Here is a 19,155-nt window from a genome sequence, read left to right on the forward strand (position 1 = left end):
GCACTTTCACATTTGTATTTTCATCCTCAGAAATGACATTATGAAGTCAATCTGACTTTGCCCTCATTTTCCTTTATATATTTTGAGGCTATTTTGTCAGAGGCATACAAATTTAAAGCAATTATATCTCCTTAGTGAATTGTATATTTTATTATTATGTAGTGAGCAAGCTTCTTTTCCCCTAATAATGCTTTTTGCCTAAAAGTGTATTTTATATGATAGTAATATAGCTATATAAGATTTCTTCTGGTCAGTATTTGCCTAGTTCATCTTTAGTCATTTATTTTCAACTTCTCTGTGTATTTTTGTTTTGTTTCTTATAGACAGTGTGTAGTTGGCTTTTGCTGGTTTTAATAAATCTGAAAATATATGTCTTTTGAGTGGTAAGTTGGGTACACTTACTTTTATTGTAATTACTGATTTATTTGAACTTATTTCTGTTTTCTTATTTTGAGCTCTCTAGGCTTAGTTTATTTTTTCTCTTTTCCTCCCTTCTTTAGAATTGATAGAGTTTTTACATCTATGTTTGAGTTATACAATCTCTTTCCATTCTTTTAGAGTTACTCTTAACATTTCAGTATGTATGATTGACAAAATCTAAAAATCAATATCTTTACTCACCCGCTAAAATATAAAAATGTACAATATAAAAATGTTACAACACTGGTCACTCCCTCTCTTAACTTACATGTTAATTGTTGTTTTATATTTTACTTCAAACTTGTATCTTATCTCCCAAATGAATTATTATTGTTATTATTAAATTTATTATTATAAGCACAACTTAGTAAATGTTGACTGAATTAATACTTGCTGAAGCACTTCAATTTACAACAGTCTGTCAATATATCACTGTTTGTTCCTATAATACCAATGTATTATATTTTTGAGTTAAATCAACATTATCAAAGTAGAAATAATTATGAATGGTAGACAAAATAGAGCTAATTCCAAACAATTAATAAACTTTGTACCCACATAGATGGATTTTTTTCTTTTTTAAAAATTTTATTGGATTATACTTGATTTACAATGCTGTATAAGTTTTGGGTGTACAGCAAAGTGATTGTTATACATAGATTCATTCTTTTTCAGATTCTTTTCTCATATAGTTTATCACAAAATATTGAGTAGAGTTCCCTGTGTTATACAGTACATCCTTGTTGGTTATCTATCTTGTATATAGTGGTGTCTGTATGTTCATCCCAAGCTCCTGATTTATACCCTGCCCCCATGTTTCCCTTTGGTAACCATAAGTTTGTTTTTAATATCTGTAAGTCTGTTTCTGGTTTGTAAATACATTCATTTGCATCATTTTTTAAAAATTAGATTCCACATAAGTGTAATATCATGTGATATTTGTCTTTGTCTGACTTACTTCAGTTAGTATGATAATCTCTAGGTCCATCCATGTTGCTACAAATGGCACTGTTTTGCTCTTTTTAATGGCTGAGTAATATTCCATTGTACATATGTACCATATTGTCTTTATCTATTCATCTGTTGATGGACATATAGGTTGCTTCCATGTCCTGGCTATTGTAAATAGTGCTGCAGTGAACACTGGATGCATGTATCATTTTGAATTGTGGTTTTCTCCAGATACATGCCCAGGAGTGGGATTGGTGGATCATATGATAGTTCTATTTTTAGTTTTTTAAGGAACCTCCACACTATTCTGGATTTTATATAGTGGAAAAGGGGGGAAATCACTTATCGAATTAAAATATAATTCTTATTAGCTAAAAATGTTATTGTATACAGTTAGTGTTTATTTAGATTTAACCACATATTTACCAATTCGTTTGATCATTCTTTCTCCTTACGTTTCAACTTTTCCTTCTGGGTTCATTATCTTCCTCTAGAAGTTTCTTTAGGAGGACCTGTTGGCAGTAGACTCACCTTTCTTTTTGTCTAGAAATGTCTTTGGGAGGGGTGGTCCTTAATCCTAGATGGTACTTTGGCAAGGTATAAAACTCCAGAATGGCAGTTTTCTCTCGCCACTTTGGAGATATTATCCCCACTGTTACCTGGTTTCTAATGTGGCTAAGAAGGCTCCTACAAGTCTAATTGTCATTTCTTTTCTCTCTGGCTGCTTTTAGGGTCTTTGGGTCTCTATTGTATTTAAGTTCCACTCTGATATGTCTAAATTATTAATTCCTTTTCATTTATATTGCTTGGGATTAATTGGACTTCCCAAATCTGAGGACTGGAATTCTTCATCTATTCTAGAAAATTCCCAGACATTATATCTTTAACTATTCCTCTCTCATATTTTCTCTATTATCTCCTTCTAGAAATGCAATTAGATGTGTGTTAGTCCTGTCTATATCCATTATGTCTCCTAACTTCTTATTTTCGATCTCTTTGCTATGTTCTGAGTAATTTCTTCAGCTCTATCTTCCAAAACAGTATTTCTTAAATTGTATCTACTCTGCTGTTTACTCTATCCATTTTTTCCATTTTAATGAATATATCTTTCATTTATAGAAATTCTAATTCTACTTAATTCTTTTTCAAATCTGGATCATATATTCAATAGCATCTTATTTCTTCCTTACATTTTTGATTCAATCTTTTATTTCTTTAAAAATCTCAAGCATATTCATTTTATATTGTGGATCCTTTAAGTTGTTAGGGTTTACTTCTTGTTGTTTCTGCTTATTTTTACTCATGATAGCTTATTTTCCTTGCATGTTATGTGAGCTTCAGTTTGATAGTTTAATAGATATTTATCTGTGGGAATCCCACGCAGTCTGAGTTGAGAGAATCTAGAGAGAATTTTCATTTGCTTTTTCCAGACACTCCTGGTAGCTAATGACTTGAAATCACTTGTCATTAAACTTTCAGCTTAGCATTTTCTAAAACACATGAGTAATATAATTCTGAACCACAAATCCACTTGAGGATAGGCTTGTGGTTATACATTCTTACAGAAGGCTTTTCCTAATCTTTCCACCAAGAACCAGGCAGAGACAGATATATTTTCTTATTGTTTTCCTTTGCCAGTGGATATAATTTTCAGTTTATACTTTTACTGAGGATGTAGTCCTTTGAAGGTCTCAGGTTTATGTGAGTGTCTCAGTCCCAAATCCCCACCTTGTACACACCTAAGGCCTTGTCTCATGTTTCTATAATGTTTTAAAAGCTCAAGGCTCTTGGATACTGTGATTGGCAAATGCCTCCATGGGAGCTGTGACTTCTATATCCATTTATCACTCCTTTTTTTCCAAGTTTTTCTTCATTTTGGAACCCTATATTCATAACGTTTCCTTCATTTTTCTTGAAAGATCACCAGTGCAGACATTTGTTTTATTTTTTAGTGGAAAGTGTTATTATTGTTATTGCTATCTACTCTACTATATTGATTAACCCATTTAATAGATGAGAAACTAAGGCCCTAAGAAGGAAGTGAGTTGCCTAAGGTCATACTGCTGGACCAACAACTGAACTGGCACCACAACCAAGTTTTCCTGATTCCTAGTCTAGAGTTCTTCTTCTTTGGGCAAATGTGCCTCATCTCCCCATCTTACCCAAGTGTTTCTCTCCCTTTCAGTCCTATGAGGATCTGGTCCAGCGTCTGGAGCCAGTTATAATGGAGCTAGAAAGGCAGGAAAATGTATTGGTGATCTGCCACCAGGCTGTTATGCGGTGCCTCCTGGCCTACTTTCTGGACAAGAGCTCAGGTACCACTATTCTCTCAGTTCCTGGCATGGGAGCTGCATGTGAGTTGAGACCCTGACACCAGAAATCAGTGGTTTATATCTTAATAGTTAAGAGCACAGTATCTAGAACACGGGTTCATGAGTTCGAGTTCTTCCTCTGTCACAATACCTTTGGCAAAGTACTCTAACTGCTTTGTTCTCAGTTTCTTTACCTATAAAATGTGGAGAATAATGATGAAGCTTAAATAAATTAGCATATGTAAAGATCTTAGAACATTTCATGACACAAAGTATGGGCCGTGTAAGTTTTAGCTGCTATTATTAATACCAGTGTTATTTTGAGTTAACATTTTCAAAGCCAACCTTAACAGTCTGCCTCAACCTGAAAAAGCTGAGCCAGTATTTGTCTGAGGCATGCTGTCATCAGGTGGAATGGTACCTCTTATGGTCTCTTGATTTTGATTATGGGTTCCTGTCTTTGCTATAGGGATGATTTCTCCAAAGTAGTGATGTTTTCATTTTAAATTTTCAAGTGATAATTTTTTTATAAAAAATATCTAGATATTTTAATTTACAGAGTATTTACACACTGACTACAAATACTGAATTGCAAACTAGGGCAGCTGGCCTGGCAAGGGACTATTGTGCCACCTTCACATGTGAGAGTCCATTTCTGATGTGGATGCTGAAGTGTTGGCATCTCCAGGATACTGGAGTGAGGGAGTGTGAGGACAGTGCAAAGTCATATTTGAAGTATACAATGTCCTGCAGACTTTGATCTTTTCTATCATGCTAGCTGCCAAACAAAGGGCACTTGTAATATGGGGTCATCTAGAACTGGAACCCAGGGGACTTGAGAATTTAACATTGGACAAGTAATTTCCTCTTCTTGGTCCTCAATCTCCTCAATGGAAAAAGGGTGACAGGGGCTGGGTGGTGCTGCTAGATTTCTGATACTGTACGTATCTCTACTGCTGAGTACTATTTTTGAGACTGAGGCTGGCCCTGTAACCCCGACTGTGCAGAAGAGGAAATGGAAGCTCTGAGGGATGAAGTGAATTACCCAAGATCACAGGGCTCAGTGGGGCAGGGGGAGGTACCAAACTCAGGTGCATTCCAGAGGCCCCTCACCTCAGACACCTCAGACACACATGCGTGTGGTGCATGGGAAGCACATGCATCTCCCATTTGCACACTGCTTTACCCACTTACTACCTGCTTTCATGCACAGGTCATGCCAGCTTCTCACAGCTGTCCTAGGAGCAGGGCCAGGCAGGGCTGGGCACATGCTCTTACCCCTATTACTCAGGTGAGGAAACTGAGACCCAGAGAGATGGCGTGACTGAGAACTCAGACCAATAGTACCTCAGAGCTGGGTCCAATTCTGTGATATGAGAGATAGGAACTTTGAGGGCCAGAAAGAGAAAAGACAGGGCCGAGGTCACTTGTCCAGGTGGTGGCAGAGCTGGGTCAGAGACCTCAGGCAAGTTGCTTCCCTTCTCTGAATTTATTTTGTCATATGTGCAGTGAGGAACAGTAACTCCTGCAGAGTATAAGTAAGGATGGAGTGAGATAGTGCGCCAAAAGCACTGGGCCCAGCAACTGAAGATGATGATGAAAAAGGCAAGGAGGAGGAGCAGACTGGTTGCCCAGGAAATTGCCAAATCTTATGTGTCAGGTGGCTGGGTAGGCAGTGGCAGGCCTTAAAAGCCCAGGATGAACCTCAGAGGCAGGGAGGCCATGAAGGGTGGGGTTCTGGCTCAGGGAAGAGAGATGGGGAGCTGTATGGGTTGCCTGGGTGGTCAGGAGGGTGGGTGTCTGCAGAGAGGAGAGGCAGGGGTGTCACCCCACAACACTGTGAGTCCCTCGAGGGCAGTGGCAGCGGGCTGCAGTGGGCAGAGCACATATTTGGCCTTAAAGTGCCCTGGGCTCCAGTCCCAGCACTGCCACTTCCTGGCTGTGGGGCTTAGGGCAAGTGTCTTCCCTCTCAGAGCCTCAGTGTCCTCACCCATGGAATGGGCCTGATCATCCCATCCTATCAGGGCTGCCTGGTGAATGACATCAAGGCCGTATGAGCAATTGCATGCGAATATTCAGAACAACTGTATACGTAATCATCAGTAACTGGAAACAAGTGAATCGGTGAATGCTTAGCCGTCAACAAGTGTCCCAGGAGTCAGAGGGCACAGGCCTGTGCTGGGGAGAAAGCTGCGGGAGCTGCCAAGGTGCATGCACACCTCAGCCAAGGCCCCGGCGCATAGCAGGGCCTCAGAAAACACTTGCTGAGACCTGTTGTGGGCCTTTGTGGTGCGGGAGCCTATGGAAGGGCTGTGGCTGGGGCAGGAGGGAGGCCTGCCTTGGTTTCATGATTGCCCTGTGGGTGAGGAGGTCGGCTGCCTCCAAGGTGATCATCCTCGGCTTCTGGGGGACCCAGGGCCTGTCTGCCATCCCCAGGGCCCTCTTTCCTCCCTGTTCCTGAGGCTGCCTCTCTGCTCTCTTCCTCCCTCCCCACCCTGTTCTCAGCACTGCCCCCTGCAGAGTGTGGGGGAGCAGGGCCCAGGTGAAGACCACCATGGGGAAGGGGTGGAAAGGGAGAGTGCTGCAAGCCTGGAGGCCCAGGGAGGTGGTGCCTTCCCCAGCACCCTGTCTCTGAGGGCTGCCCTCTCCTTCTTTCCAGATGAGCTGCCTTATCTCAGGTGCCCCCTGCACACAGTGTTCAAACTTACACCTGTGGCTTATGGTGAGTGCCCCCACCTTCATCTGGGGAAAATCACATAGATGCCATGAGCATGCCTGCAGTGCTTACTATTTGCCCAGCAGAGTCCTGAGGGAGATTCCCTGGGTGGTAGTTGGATATCTTGGTAGAGACGGAACTGGTGGAAGCAAGATGAGAATGAGGAAGGACTGAGGTGGCCTCTAAATCTGGGACCTGGCTCCAGCTTTCTCTGTCTCTACCAGAGCACCAATCATATAGCACAAAGCTATAAAAGAGGGGTGTCTCCAAAAGGGACTAGATGAATAAGTGTATGTTGAGGCCAGATTTGAAGAAAGGGTTCAAAGACCAGCCCAAGCAGTTGAGACTCTCTTTGGGGACATTAATTAGCTATGAAATGTTCATGAGCAGAGAAGAGACAGGTTCAGATCTCTTCTGGGGCATGAACAGGGCAGACAGAGTACTGAAGCCTGGATTAGGGTGCAGTTCACAGGGATGGAGCTAACAGGGCTTCCACAGGCATTGGGCCTCCTCTGCCAGCTCCAGGCCCCAATGATACCACCCTTCTCTTTCTTCAGGCTCCCTAGAACTCCCTTGTGACCTCTGATGTTGCCATAACCACACCTCTGATGTTGCCGTAACCACATAGTTCTCAAAATAAATTTTACCTGGGACTGGTCGCCCCAAGGCAGTGGCCCCAGGACTCTCCATCACTTCAGCACCTAACACAGCTGGGAGGATCCACAGATCTCCATCGTTATTACATAGATTAGGTTTCTGTCTCACAGACAAGAGCTGGGGAGGGGCACAGAAATCATCTCTTCTCATCTCTCATTCCCACTGACAATTGGGCAAGGGAGGCTCAGAGAACTCTGAGACTGTTAGGAGCAGAGCTGGGAGGATGCCCCGTTCCTGCCTCTTAGGCCTGGTGTCTTCCCCAGACATCACACAGCTGGTCTAAGTTCCCCTCCCTAAAGGGCAGTCACAATCTGCACACAGCGTGGAGCTGGGGGTGTGGGTGGTGATGGGTGGAGGAGGGAATGATACCTAACGGAAGATCTGTGCTTACCTGGGTGGCTTATGGATGGCCTGGTTGTTCTTTTCTGAGGCTGCAAAGTGGAGTCCATCTACCTGAACGTGGAGGCTGTAAACACACATCGGGAGAAGCCTGAGGTAGGTGAGGGACTCTGCGGCCTAAGCTGGCACGTGGTGAAAGCACCCACCCCCGCAAAAAGGCAGTCCCAGTCCCACAGAACTTGGGTGTTTCCACCTACAGTTAGAATAACCAGCACCCAGAAATGCAGGAACTGCAGCGAGGCTAGAACAACCCTGCCTAAAAGGCCTCTGGCTGAGCTTCCCCCAGGCTTGCCTGAGAAGAGGGTCAGGATCCAGGCCTGGCTGAAAGAGGAGAGCCTGGCAGTTAGGACAATTGGCAGGGAGGGGCGGGGGCTCCACACTGCTGGCTCCTTCCTACTAATACTGGGTTCTCTCCTCTTAGAATGTGGATGTCACCCGGGAACCTGAGGAAGCCCTGGACACTGTCCCTGCCCACTACTGAGTCCTTTCTAAGACATCAAACTTCCTCTGTCCTCACTACCTTTCATGTTTAGGAGCTGCTATTGTTGATCTTCTCTTACCCTGAGAAAACTCTGGACTTGGCCTCACTGGAAGAGACCTGCTTCCAGTGAAGAAACCCTTTCAGCTCCAAAATGGGTCTTGATTTCTAGCTGCATCCAAGGAGCTGTCTAGGTCAGGATGAAACTTTTTCCTTCTTAATTCCTATTCCCTGATCAATAAACTTCTCTTACTGCCTACAAAAGTGGAAAGGAGGTCTTTGTGAGGCTTCGCCACAAGATCTTCATAAGATCCAGACCCTATGAAATGGCTCTGGTGCTGTGGGGGTATGGACTGGGTGAGGATTTCCTGGCGAGAAAGGCTTTGGAGTAGCACCTCCAAATGTGAGGGTAGAGATAGGTCCATGTGAGTGCCTATGGCCTGTCTTGTTCCTTGGTGGGAAACATAGCTGGGAACATGACACCTTCATCCCTACATTAAAAGAAGAATCTGTACTTAGACCACAGTTCTACTTCCTTCTCTAACTCTTGTTTCCATCCTGAGTGATTTCACTTTCCATATAAATGATCCAAACAATGCCCTGGTCTCCTAATGCCCTACCCCCTCAACTTCAGTGATTATCTTCCCTTCCCTTCTCACTCACTCCATGGACCTTGGCTGGCATCATCTAGACTTCTCCCCAGTCTGACTTCTTAAATATAAGCATCCCACTATCTGACTACTGCCCCCCAAGTCCTTACAACTCTCTGTGTCATCCACAGGATCCCTAGCAGCATGCCTCCCACATAGCAGGCATGTATATAGTATTTCTTGAATGAACAATATTTGTTCTTGTACTGCATCAAAAGTATAGTCCTTTGATTCCTACATTATATCCCAATCCATCAGTCCTCTCCCTCTTCATTGTTCTTCCATCCCTGGCCAGCTTGGATCCTACTTTCTACCTCTTCAGCCTATCTCCACGCAGCTACTATGGGCTGGTAGCAGCAATCCAGTTGTGAAGAGACAGACTCATACACCCCCTGCCTTTTGTTTTTTGGTCCTTCCATCACAACCACCAGCAAGACCCAAACCTTGTATAATCCCCATCACCTTTTTTACTGGGATCTACTATAGGGTTGATCATCACTGCTTGAAGAAAATCTACATTTATCTCATTCTACAGCCACCCTTAAATCCTGTTCAAAGTTAGGGTCATCCTCTATTTTCTGGTATTCTATCCATCCCACCTTCCCAAGGATGGGCTGATTCAGTCAGTTCCTGACTATTCCATATCTATATCCTGTCCTTCTCTATTGGCTTTTGCCCCTACCATCCATGCAACATGTTCAGGTCTCTCTCCTATCCCAAGAAAATCCTCCCGTGTTCCCATGTTCACCTTTAGTTATGTCCCTCTCTATCCCTCCATTCTTACACAAACAGCTCAAAATGAATCTATACTTACTCTCTAGAACCCTCTCCCTTTGCCTTCTGTTCCAGGCTTTCCCCTTCTATATCTTGACTTAAGCTATTATCCCCTTGCCTGTCATGCTTTCCCCAGGTCTCTATCCCACTGAAGTCATGCTTGCCTTTTAGCCTAAAGCTGGAGCCCACCTTCCCCAAAGAGCTATGCTGATCTCTAGCTCTTCTATGGATCCGAAGTGTCACTCACAACAACCTAAGCACATTAAAAGACAGAACAAACTGCAATTCATTTTGCAAATTTAATGTAACTCTGATACCAAATATGACAGGACACAAAAAGCAAACAACAAAGCAGGATTGGCAAACGGATTTTTTCATAGCGTGTCACCCTCAGCTGATTGGTAATATCTGCTTAGATTGCCGCGTGGACAAAGGTTCCAAGGATGTACCTTGGCTCCATGAGAAGGACTGCTGCAATTCATCAGCAGCATCTGTAAACATTGGAAATAAACCTGAAAACAAAACACCAAACAGAAACACATTTTAGCACCAAATGTACTATTTTCTCATACTTCCTTCACGCTCATCTCCCTACCCTGTCCTCCCACCTTGGGGTTTCTTATAACATCTCCCAGCTCTTATACCCATCCCCATGGGCCTTGGGCGTGGAAATGTTGTAATTACCTGAAACCTCACTAGCCATAGGAGAAGCTACAGGCACCAAGGCTGGTGGTTCCACCACCAAAGCCAGCAGCATTGCTCGGTCCACCACCATAGCCAGCACTACTGCTCGGTCCACCGTTGAAGCCAGCATCGGTGTTCAGTCCACTGCCAAAGCCAACAATAGAACTGGGTCCACCAATAAAGCTGGTGCTGGTGCTGGGTTCACCAGTAAAGCCAGTGCTGGTGTTGGAACCACTGCCAACGCCAATGATGGTGCTCAGTCCTCCGTCGAAGTTTGTATTAGGCCCACCACCAAAGACAGCACAGATGCTGAGACCACTACTAAAGTCAGCACTGGTGCCAAATGTGCTGCCAAAACCAGCATTGGTGCAAAGCCTACCACCAAAGATACTGCTGGAAATCAGTCCACCACCAAATCCAGTGCTGGTGCTTAACCCATCGCCAAAGCTGAAACCGGCCTAGTGCTGAGTCCATCACCAAAACTGGCACTGGTAGGACCACTAAAGCCGGTGCTGGTACTAGGAGGGCCACCAAAGCATAGGTTGGTGTTAGACACACTGCCAAAGCAGAAACTGGTGCTGGGGGCTCCACCAAAGCCAATGCTGGTGCTGGGAACACTGCCAAAGTCAGTAGTGGTGTTAAGTGCCCCACTGAAGTCAGTACTGGCACTGAACACACTGCCAAAGCCAGAGTTGGTGCTGGGTGTACTACAGAAGCCAGTGCTAATGCTGACAGCACTGCTAAAACCAGCACTGGTGTTGAGTGCACCACCAAAGCCAAGACTGGTGCTGGAGTGTACCACCAAAGCTGGCAATAGTGCTGGGAGAACCACCAAAGCAGAAGCTGTTGCTTAGTGTACCACCAAAGTCAGTGCTATTGCTAGAAGAGCTACCAAAGGAAACACTGGTACTGAGTACACCATCAAAACTAGTGCTGGTGCTAGGAAAGCCACTGAAGCAGATACTGGTACTGAGTGTGAAAGCAAAGCTGGCACTGGAACTGGGAGAGCCACCAAAGTAGACGCTAGTGCTGAGTGTGCCACCAAAGCCAGTGCTGGTGCTAAGTGCACCACTAAAGACTGCACTGGTGCCAAGTGTACTACCAAAGCTGGTGCTCATAATGAGTGCATCACTGAAGCCAGCAGTGGTACTGAGTATGCCTCCAAAACCAGAGCTGGCTCCACCACTGAAGCTGGTACAGGTGCAAGGTGTGCCACCAAAGCTAATGCTGGCTTCACTGCTGAAACTAGAGCTGGTGCTGGCTGCACCATCAAAGCTAATGCTCGCTCCTCCACTGAAAGTGTAACAAGTGCTGGGTGTGCCACCAAAGCAAATGCTGGCTACGCTGTTTAAGCTGGCACTGGTGCTGCATGTGCCACCAAAGCTAATGCCAGCTCTGCCACCAAAGCCATTACTGGGACTGGGCATACCACTGAATCTAATACTAGCACCATCGCTGTAGCTAGCCCTGGTGCTACCTCCTCTGCTAAAGTCAATGTTGGTGCAGGCATTTGCATTTTCTTGGGCTCTGGCCTCAATTTCAAGTGAAAATCTGCTGCAGGCCTCAGCATCATCGCCTAACTCTTCCCTTGTTAGGCAGTCGATATCCATGTTATCCCAATTCCAAGGCCCAGCCACAGCTTCCTCTCCAATCCCCATTTGGGCTCTTGCCTCAGCCCTGGCCTTAGCCTCAGCTACAGCCACAGCTGCAGCTTGGACTTCCATCTCCACTGCCTCCTGGTACTGTGCAGCCCAGTCCTTGGGGTCTTTCTTCTGCACCTGAAATGAGAAGTACAATCATTATAAGAAAAATAACATTTGTAATTATATATTAAGTACCTACTATGGGCTTTGTTAAAACCAATAGTAGCATTTAAAGAGTCTTAGTTGTTGGGGCTTTATCATGAGTCAGTCCTGAGATCCAATTTCAGTTCTGATAATTTAGGTGTTGTGTGACCTTGGACAAGCTACTTAATCTCACTGAGCCTAAGTGTCTTCATCCGTAATATGGGAAATGATAAGAGTATGTTATGGATTGAATATTTGTCTCCCCCCAAAATTCATATGTTGAAGCACTAACCTCACAAGTGACTATATTTGGAGGTAGGTCTTTATGGAAGTAAAGTTTAATGAGGTCATAATGGTGGGTTCCTGATCTAATAGGATTAGTGTTCTTATAAGAAGAGACTCTTTCTCCACCATGAACACAGCAAGAAGGTATTCATCTGCAAGCCAGGAGGAGAGGCTTCACCAGAAACTAACCCTGCTGGACCTTGATCTAGGACTTCCAGCCTTCAGGACTATGATAAATAAATTTCTGTTGCTTAAGCCACCCCATCTATGGTATTTTGTTATGGCAGTTGAGGAGACATACAAAGTATGAATAATGAATGAAACAATGTAAACTTTATATCAAGCAGCATTCTGGGATATAAATGAAGTTCCATATGCTTATATATGAACTGCAGGCTGCCCTATACCTGCCCATCCCTGTACACTGCCTGCCCCAGCCAGGGACATCCTATACCCTTAATATGCCAAGTCAGGGCAGCTCTCCTATTACCTTGCATGCAAACTTGAGAACTTTCATCTTGCTCGTCTCATGGTAGGAGCACAAGCCCCAGAAGAACTCATATTCAGGTGGTCTGTTGTTGGGGACCCTCTTGTATGCCAGGTACCTTGGAGAAAGGAAAAGGAACTTGCTTCTGACCAAGCAAACCTATTGTTTGGCACCACTTGGCACCAGGTGGCAACCTCCTCCAAATAAATACTAAACTCAGCGCCTGGAGAAGGATTTCCAAGGCCCTTCTTCCCCAGAGTCACTCCAAAACACTTTTCATGGTCTTGACCTCCAATATTCAGCCATTTCCCATTGGCCCTGTGCAAAGCAGTCACTTGGTATTGCGGGGAGGCTGTATAGGGCATGGTGTCACAGGGAGGCCAAAGTATTCTGCCACCTGTGAGGAGTAAACCCAAGTTTCTATTGGGTGTGTTGTAAACAGAGGAGCCATTCTTTGGGCATTCTGCTCTGAGCACACCCCATAGCAAGGGCCTTGTGTTTGGTTTGGTCCAGCCCTAGTATGGTCCACCATGGTAATTATGGATAAGACTCAGTTCTAGGGAACAGGATGCCCATACCTCTAAAGCTAGTGTAAGAAAAGGGCTGATCAAGCACTTTCTGGACCAGACCGGCACACCCAGAACACTTCAGGGCCTGACAAAGCCCCAAAACACCACTTATGTCTGCTTCACAAACTCGTCTGTGATGAGCTCCCACACTTCCCCAAAGTGTGAGTGCCTTACCCTGAAAATGGGAAAAATAACCCATGAACCAAGATCAGAACTTCCCACATGGGGGCAGAGGAATTTCTCAATGTGGAAGAGACCTCTCTAGCACATGAGGACACCTCAATGAAGTCAGGAAAGTAATGAACACATGGTCACTAGAAGCAGGCAGTTGAGGACAGGTGGTTCTTTGTCAGAGATGCCCTGAAGATCTATCTTACATATCAGCTTAGAACAGAAAAAGGACATAGGAGAAAGGGGAAGTGGAAAGTTCAGGACCATTTCCCTATCCACCCAGGTCAGAACCCTGGACCCTCTACCCAGTCCAGAAACCCCGCCCACTCCACCAGACCACCAGGATGATGCAATCCTGGGACCATCCTCTCTTGCCAAAGGACAACATGGACAGCAAGCGCTGACAGAGCCCAATCATACCCAGGGTGCAGCCCCAACTTGCGCAGCACCTCCCAGATGACAGCTGCAAGGGGAGGCAAAAGGAAACAGGGATAGAAAATGAACATGTGGAATTCTGACCATGACCCCCCATTCAGCTGCCAGCCCAGCCACTCACCCTCATTGGCCTTGTTGACATTCATAAAAATGACACTCAGAATCACCATGAGAAGATCTAGTTTTGGTGTGTCCTTGGTCCTAGGGGAATAATGGGACAGAGACAAGGTTTACATCCAGCAGCCATCTGAAAAATAAACACACCAGCCAGCTCACTATGCTAGCTTTTCCCAGATTTGTCAGATATAAGAGAATTCTGCCCAGTCTATGCTTCAAGCACTGTGTGACCCTGGGCAAGGCACTTAGTCTCTTGAGCCTAGTTTCCTATTCATAAAATGGGAAAATCACATCCTCCTCTCTCCAGGTTGCTGAGAGGATAGAAGAATGCCTGTCAACCTGGTACAATTCAGGCACCCAGCCAATGTGAATCCCTTCTTGCTCTCCCAGACCCCTCAGCTCCAAGAGAATTCTAGACACGGCCCCACTGATGCTCCTGCCCTTCAACCCTCAAGATTCAGCCATACCAGGAAGCCCTCCTGTGAGAACCACTCTACCAAGGTCAATAGGAAGAGACAAGCAACGACAGGGAAGCTTCAGGATAAACAGAAAACTTGACAGTAGGAGTGCCCTGCCCCAGGCTTCTACACCCTCCAGTCAATCATAATCAGGCACCACTACTGTGTGCAGGGCTCCAACTATGTGTGGGAGATAGAAAAGGGGTTTTTAGGCTCCGTCTTTCCTGACTTCCTAAGGGGATGTGGGGAGAGGACATGGATGGAGTAGTACTATGGGCAAAAGCAGAAGCCTCCCTCCCATCCCAGCCCTATCCCAGCTTACGTTGCCAGTATGCCTGCAGAGGATTCCTGAATACTGATGAGAATATACAAGCTACTTTGTTTATCAGTTTCCTTCAGATTGACTCGAAACATCTGCCAAGTAAAAGAATAGCCTGTGAAATCACAAAAACTCAGCCTAGGCATCAATGAAATGGCTGAGCGTCCCACAGTTCCCTGTTTACCTAGGGTTTTGTGAATGTGTGTGAGTAATCAGTGAGATAATACATGCAAAGCACTTAGTTAAGTGGCCGGCACACAGCAAACAGGTAACAAATGTTGTTATCCAAATCATCTTTATGATTAGTGGGACTCTAGTGAGACAGAGAATGGGGACTGGAAGGGAGAGGTAAACATCTGAAATACACTACAGGACATGTCCAGCAATAGACGGAAGCCAGGACTAAGCTGAATGGCTTGGGTCCTAGCTGTACTTGCTCTGTGACCCCAGGCTAGTCTATGCCCCTGCCTAGGCCACCACCTGCTCATCTGCACGGTGATGGGGCTGGATTAGCGAGTCTCTGTGGTCCCCCCCGCCAAAGGGATATGTACACCTTTGTTCCATTCAATACTTCCCCATTGTGCCCATCCCCCAGAGGATGCCCCTTCACCTTCTCCAGAGCATAGCTTGCTCATTCATATTCTTGGATGACATCCTTCAGCATGTTTGCAGGAAGGGAGAGGTGGGAGCAGCTGGGCTGAGAAGGGGTCACAGAGCTGCAGGCCTTTTTGCCAGCCCTGTGGGGTCAGTGCAGTCTGAGTCCTGACTTGTGTTAATGGGAGATACCAGCTATATCAGAGTATGAAAAGGGCAGGGGAGGACATATGAGACAATGAAGAGGCCATAAAACTAAATGGTTACCCCCAGGGCAGGAAGGAGAGGGGAGTAGAAAGGAAAGCTCAGGGATGAGGGTTGGTATGACTCTACCTGAGCGCTTGATGGGGATCTTTGGTCCTTAACCAACAGGTATTTCACTGACTTATTTGCCTGGGAGAAGAAGAATACATGAGGAGATCTCAATATGTCTTCATAAAACTTGCAAGAATGACAGAGAAGACAGCAGGTGAAGAAGAGAAGAGATAGGACAGTGTTGGATTCTTATCCTTTCTTGCAAAATGGCCACATCTCTGGATAGAGGAGGCCTCCAGCCCCATAGAATCCGCCTATAATAACCACCACCTCTCTCATCCCCATTCAGATGCTTGGACTACATCATTAGACAGAAGGAAAATCACCAGATGAAAGAGATGGCTCTGTCTCCTCACCCTGCCTATTCCTGAAAGTCCCCTAAAACCCTCCCTGTAGGGGTCCTGACCTTACTATTAGCCACACTGAGTTCTAGATTTGTCTTTCATTGTCTTCTTGGCAGGAGTTTCATTTCCCTGCCAAGACAGGAGCAACCCAAGGGCAGGGTTTGGTTCCTCTTCTTCTTTTGGCTACCACTGGCTCTACTAGCTGTACCCCTTCAACAAGTACTTTACCTCTCTGGGACTTCGTTTTCTCATCTATAAAACTGGGACCTAACTGGTAAGAGTTACCTTAAAACATAAAAACACAATCTGTGTGACTATAACCAACACAAAGCCTGATGCAAGTTGAATTATATCCAGTTTGTAGCTAAGTGTATGGATGTCTTATTTCCCCACCAATCTGTGAACTGCTATGAGCAGGAACTACATCACATTCTTCTCGGCATCTCTCACAGCCTGTGTGAATGCAGGGACTGGCTCAGAGTAAAAAGGCTCAGTAAACTTAAAAGAACAAGCGAACAAACCAGGAGGATAGGAATGGAAAAGAAGCACAGAATTAAGGATGGTGATGTCAGATATCTCACCTTTTGGTTCCTTTTACCCCAGGTCTTGGTTGTGGGCTCCAGACTTAACTGAGCCAGGTAGTCATCTGCCAGAGACTGGATAGCAGCGGCAACCTGAGTCTCAAGGTCACTTATGTTGGTCTGAGAGGTGGCCATCTTGGCCTGGGCCCCTTGGTGAATTTGATTCTGGCTTTCAGTTGTCCAGGCCTTAGTGTCAACTTTTCGAGCCCTGTACCCTCTCCTGACGCAGAGAGTGGCTGCTAGGGCTTTGTCTGTGACCATTTGACTGGCATGTGGGGCATCAGAGATCTCATAGGCAGAACTTGGGCCCTTATAGGCAGCCTTCTTGCCCTTGGATTTTTTTGGCCAGAGAGCTTCTGCTGAGGCCTCAGTCTGCCTGGTAGCTGTCTCAGTGGCATCTTGGGCCTCTAGGAACTCAGCATCAGTATTTGTGCCCTTAACAGTTGCCTTCTTGGCTCTGGAGACTTTCTTAGTTCGGATGGAGGTAATTTGGCCTTGGGTGGTAGCTGTGTAGGTGGTGGATGGAGCCAGTGAAGTCTCAGTGGCACTAGCTATGGTCTTATTGTTAGCCTTCTTAACCTTGGAAGCCTTCTTAGGCTTGGTGGAGGCTAACAAGGCTTAAGAATTGGCTGACTCACTGGTAATTAGAGCCTGGATAGTCTGTGGGATGACTGGCAGGTTTAGGGCCTGCATGGATAACTTGATCTGTGTAGTGACACTCTCACTGCCAGTTGGAAATTGGGAGCCTTGGGCTGCCTTAGCAGTAACTCTCTTTGTCTTGTTGGCTTTCTTAGGCTGAGCAGTGAATGAAGAAGCCTGAGTATTGGCTACCTCAGTGGTAGCTGAAGCCTGGTTGATCTGGGGGATGATCGGCAGGTTTAAAGCCGGAAAAGTTATTTTAGGCTTGTTGGTGGTAATCACATTGGCAGATGGAACTGGAGAGGCAGCAGGTATAGTCTTAGTGATAGCCTTAATAGGGGCCTTCTTGGTCTTGCTTTTCTGAGGCTGGTTGGCAACTGGTGGGTCCATGGCCAGGGGGTCCTTGTCTTCTTCTGTTGTCTCAGCCTGTACATCTGGAGGGAAGTGAAGCCCCCGGCTCCCAGGGGGAGGCAGAAGGCCCTACACACTTAAAGATTATGATGTGCTGAGCCATCTGACCTCCCTACAGCCCACCCCTTCTAGAAAATCTCCCCCTTCTCTGAAAGGTAACTGATTGAAGGGGAAGGAGAAGTAAAAGGAAGGGAGCAAGAAATAGTCAGGATTTTCTCACTCCTCCTCCACCATGCAGGGGAAGACTAAAACAGGTTAGGCAGGGAATTATGCAACTACAGAGTGGTAGGGGCTCAGCAGCAGTAAATGAACTCAGAACAGGGCAGATGGCCTTCTGAGAACGCAGAGAGGCCTCACCTGGAACGGGGTCATCTTATAATCGGAGTCATTTCTCCTATCCATTTTTCTGGAAGGCCGAGAAACAGATGAGCCTGATGGGAAGGGGCCTGAGATAGGAAAGAATGAGAGGGAGGTGGAGATTCATCAGGCCTCCTGCCAATCCTGAAGGAGGGGGTTCTCATCAAACCTCGGGCCCCAAACCCTTCAGCTACTGGGTTCTCACACCTAGAAACCCAGACCATCGGGCTTCCAAATCCTAGCTCCTTTTGCCTCCAAGAAAACGCGTCAGTTCCTAACCCCGCCCCTTTACGCTACACACGCCCCTTATCACAATTCAATAGTGCGCATGCGCATCAACCAGAGGCTTGGGGGCAACCGCAGGCGCTCAGCGCGCATGTGCTTTGGTGGCCTGGACAGTCTGACCACCCCAATCCCACGTAAGCCCTTTACCCTCAGAGCAGCAGAACATCTCCAAGCCACCCGTGACCCACTCTTTCTAACTGTATCTCATCTCATTCCAACCCTTCCCCCAACACCGGCCCCTCTCCCTCCGCCCTCTGCAGTACCTCTTCGTACCACCCTTCCCAAACACCATCCACCTCTCCTCTTCGGTACAGCCTGGCACCAAACCGCCCCTTCCCGAAACGCCCCCTCACTCTGCTCTGCAGTACTTCTCCGCACCTCCTCTTCCCTTTATATGCACCCTCCCTCTGCTCTGCAGTAAGTCCCTACACCGTCCCTTCCCCAACACCTCTCCCCTACTTCCACGTCTGCAAGTGACCATCCCTCCTTTACTGCAACATGGTTACCCCATCCACAAATGCGCTGGTATTAGGATTTTTGTGTAACCCTTGTTCCCGAACGCTACCAGGTTCTGTCCCTTTCCTTTTCAAACCGGTATCAACCGGGCCCTAGCCCCTCTTTTCTACCCTCTGAGCCCTGCCATTTCAGCTGTTCAATAGGGATTCTGCCCCTTACTTTTTCTAGCTCCCAATCTCCACTTTCAGAGGCCCAAACCAGGTCCTGCGACCTCTCTCCAGTTTAATGCAGTCTCCTATCGCCTATCTCCCTGCCGAATTGGATCGTGTTCTTTTCTTTGTGTGGCCTGAACTATTTCTCCATCTTTCTTATCTGCAGCCCCAAATGGGTCTGCATCCCTCCTTTATGCAGCCCGAACAGAGTCCATATCTCTCTTTCCGTTGCCAAAAGGGCATTCTGCCCCCTCCCTTCTCCCTTGCAAACCGAGTCCAGGCACCGCTAAAT

General features: G+C 46.1%; 2 protein-coding genes and 1 non-coding gene across 7 annotated transcripts in view; 1 reads left to right on the forward strand and 2 right to left on the reverse strand.

The window, feature by feature from the left end:
- Positions 1-8,192, forward strand: part of PFKFB1 (6-phosphofructo-2-kinase/fructose-2,6-biphosphatase 1) — a 64,040-nt gene extending 55,848 nt beyond the window's left edge. For all 5 annotated transcript variants that reach the window (XM_057717418.1, XM_057717417.1, XM_057717420.1 and 2 more), the window contains 4 exons: positions 3,557-3,686; positions 6,343-6,405; positions 7,487-7,551; positions 7,877-8,192. In XM_057717418.1, coding sequence (XP_057573401.1) covers positions 3,557-3,686; positions 6,343-6,405; positions 7,487-7,551; positions 7,877-7,936 — 318 coding nt within the window. In that variant the 3' untranslated portion in view covers positions 7,937-8,192. The remainder of the gene's footprint in view (positions 1-3,556; positions 3,687-6,342; positions 6,406-7,486; positions 7,552-7,876) is intronic.
- Positions 8,193-10,052: 1,860 nt separating this feature from the next.
- On the reverse strand, positions 10,053-17,955 carry TRO (trophinin). The gene is given in 14 exon segments (XM_057717410.1): positions 10,053-10,501; positions 10,504-10,832; positions 10,834-11,819; positions 12,604-12,718; positions 13,273-13,344; positions 13,761-13,803; positions 13,897-13,976; positions 14,673-14,764; positions 15,280-15,335; positions 15,597-15,620; positions 15,623-15,657; positions 15,773-15,876; positions 16,504-17,622; positions 17,911-17,955. Coding segments are annotated over 14 exon segments (3,549 nt in total).
- Positions 12,953-13,081, reverse strand: LOC130842801 (small nucleolar RNA SNORA11). Its single transcript, XR_009050578.1, has one exon. It is a non-coding gene; the product is annotated as a small nucleolar RNA SNORA11 (small nucleolar RNA).
- Positions 17,956-19,155: the final 1,200 nt, after the last annotated feature.

This window comes from Hippopotamus amphibius, chromosome X (assembly GCF_030028045.1).
Source record: "Hippopotamus amphibius kiboko isolate mHipAmp2 chromosome X, mHipAmp2.hap2, whole genome shotgun sequence".
Taxonomy (NCBI): domain Eukaryota; kingdom Metazoa; phylum Chordata; class Mammalia; order Artiodactyla; family Hippopotamidae; genus Hippopotamus; species Hippopotamus amphibius.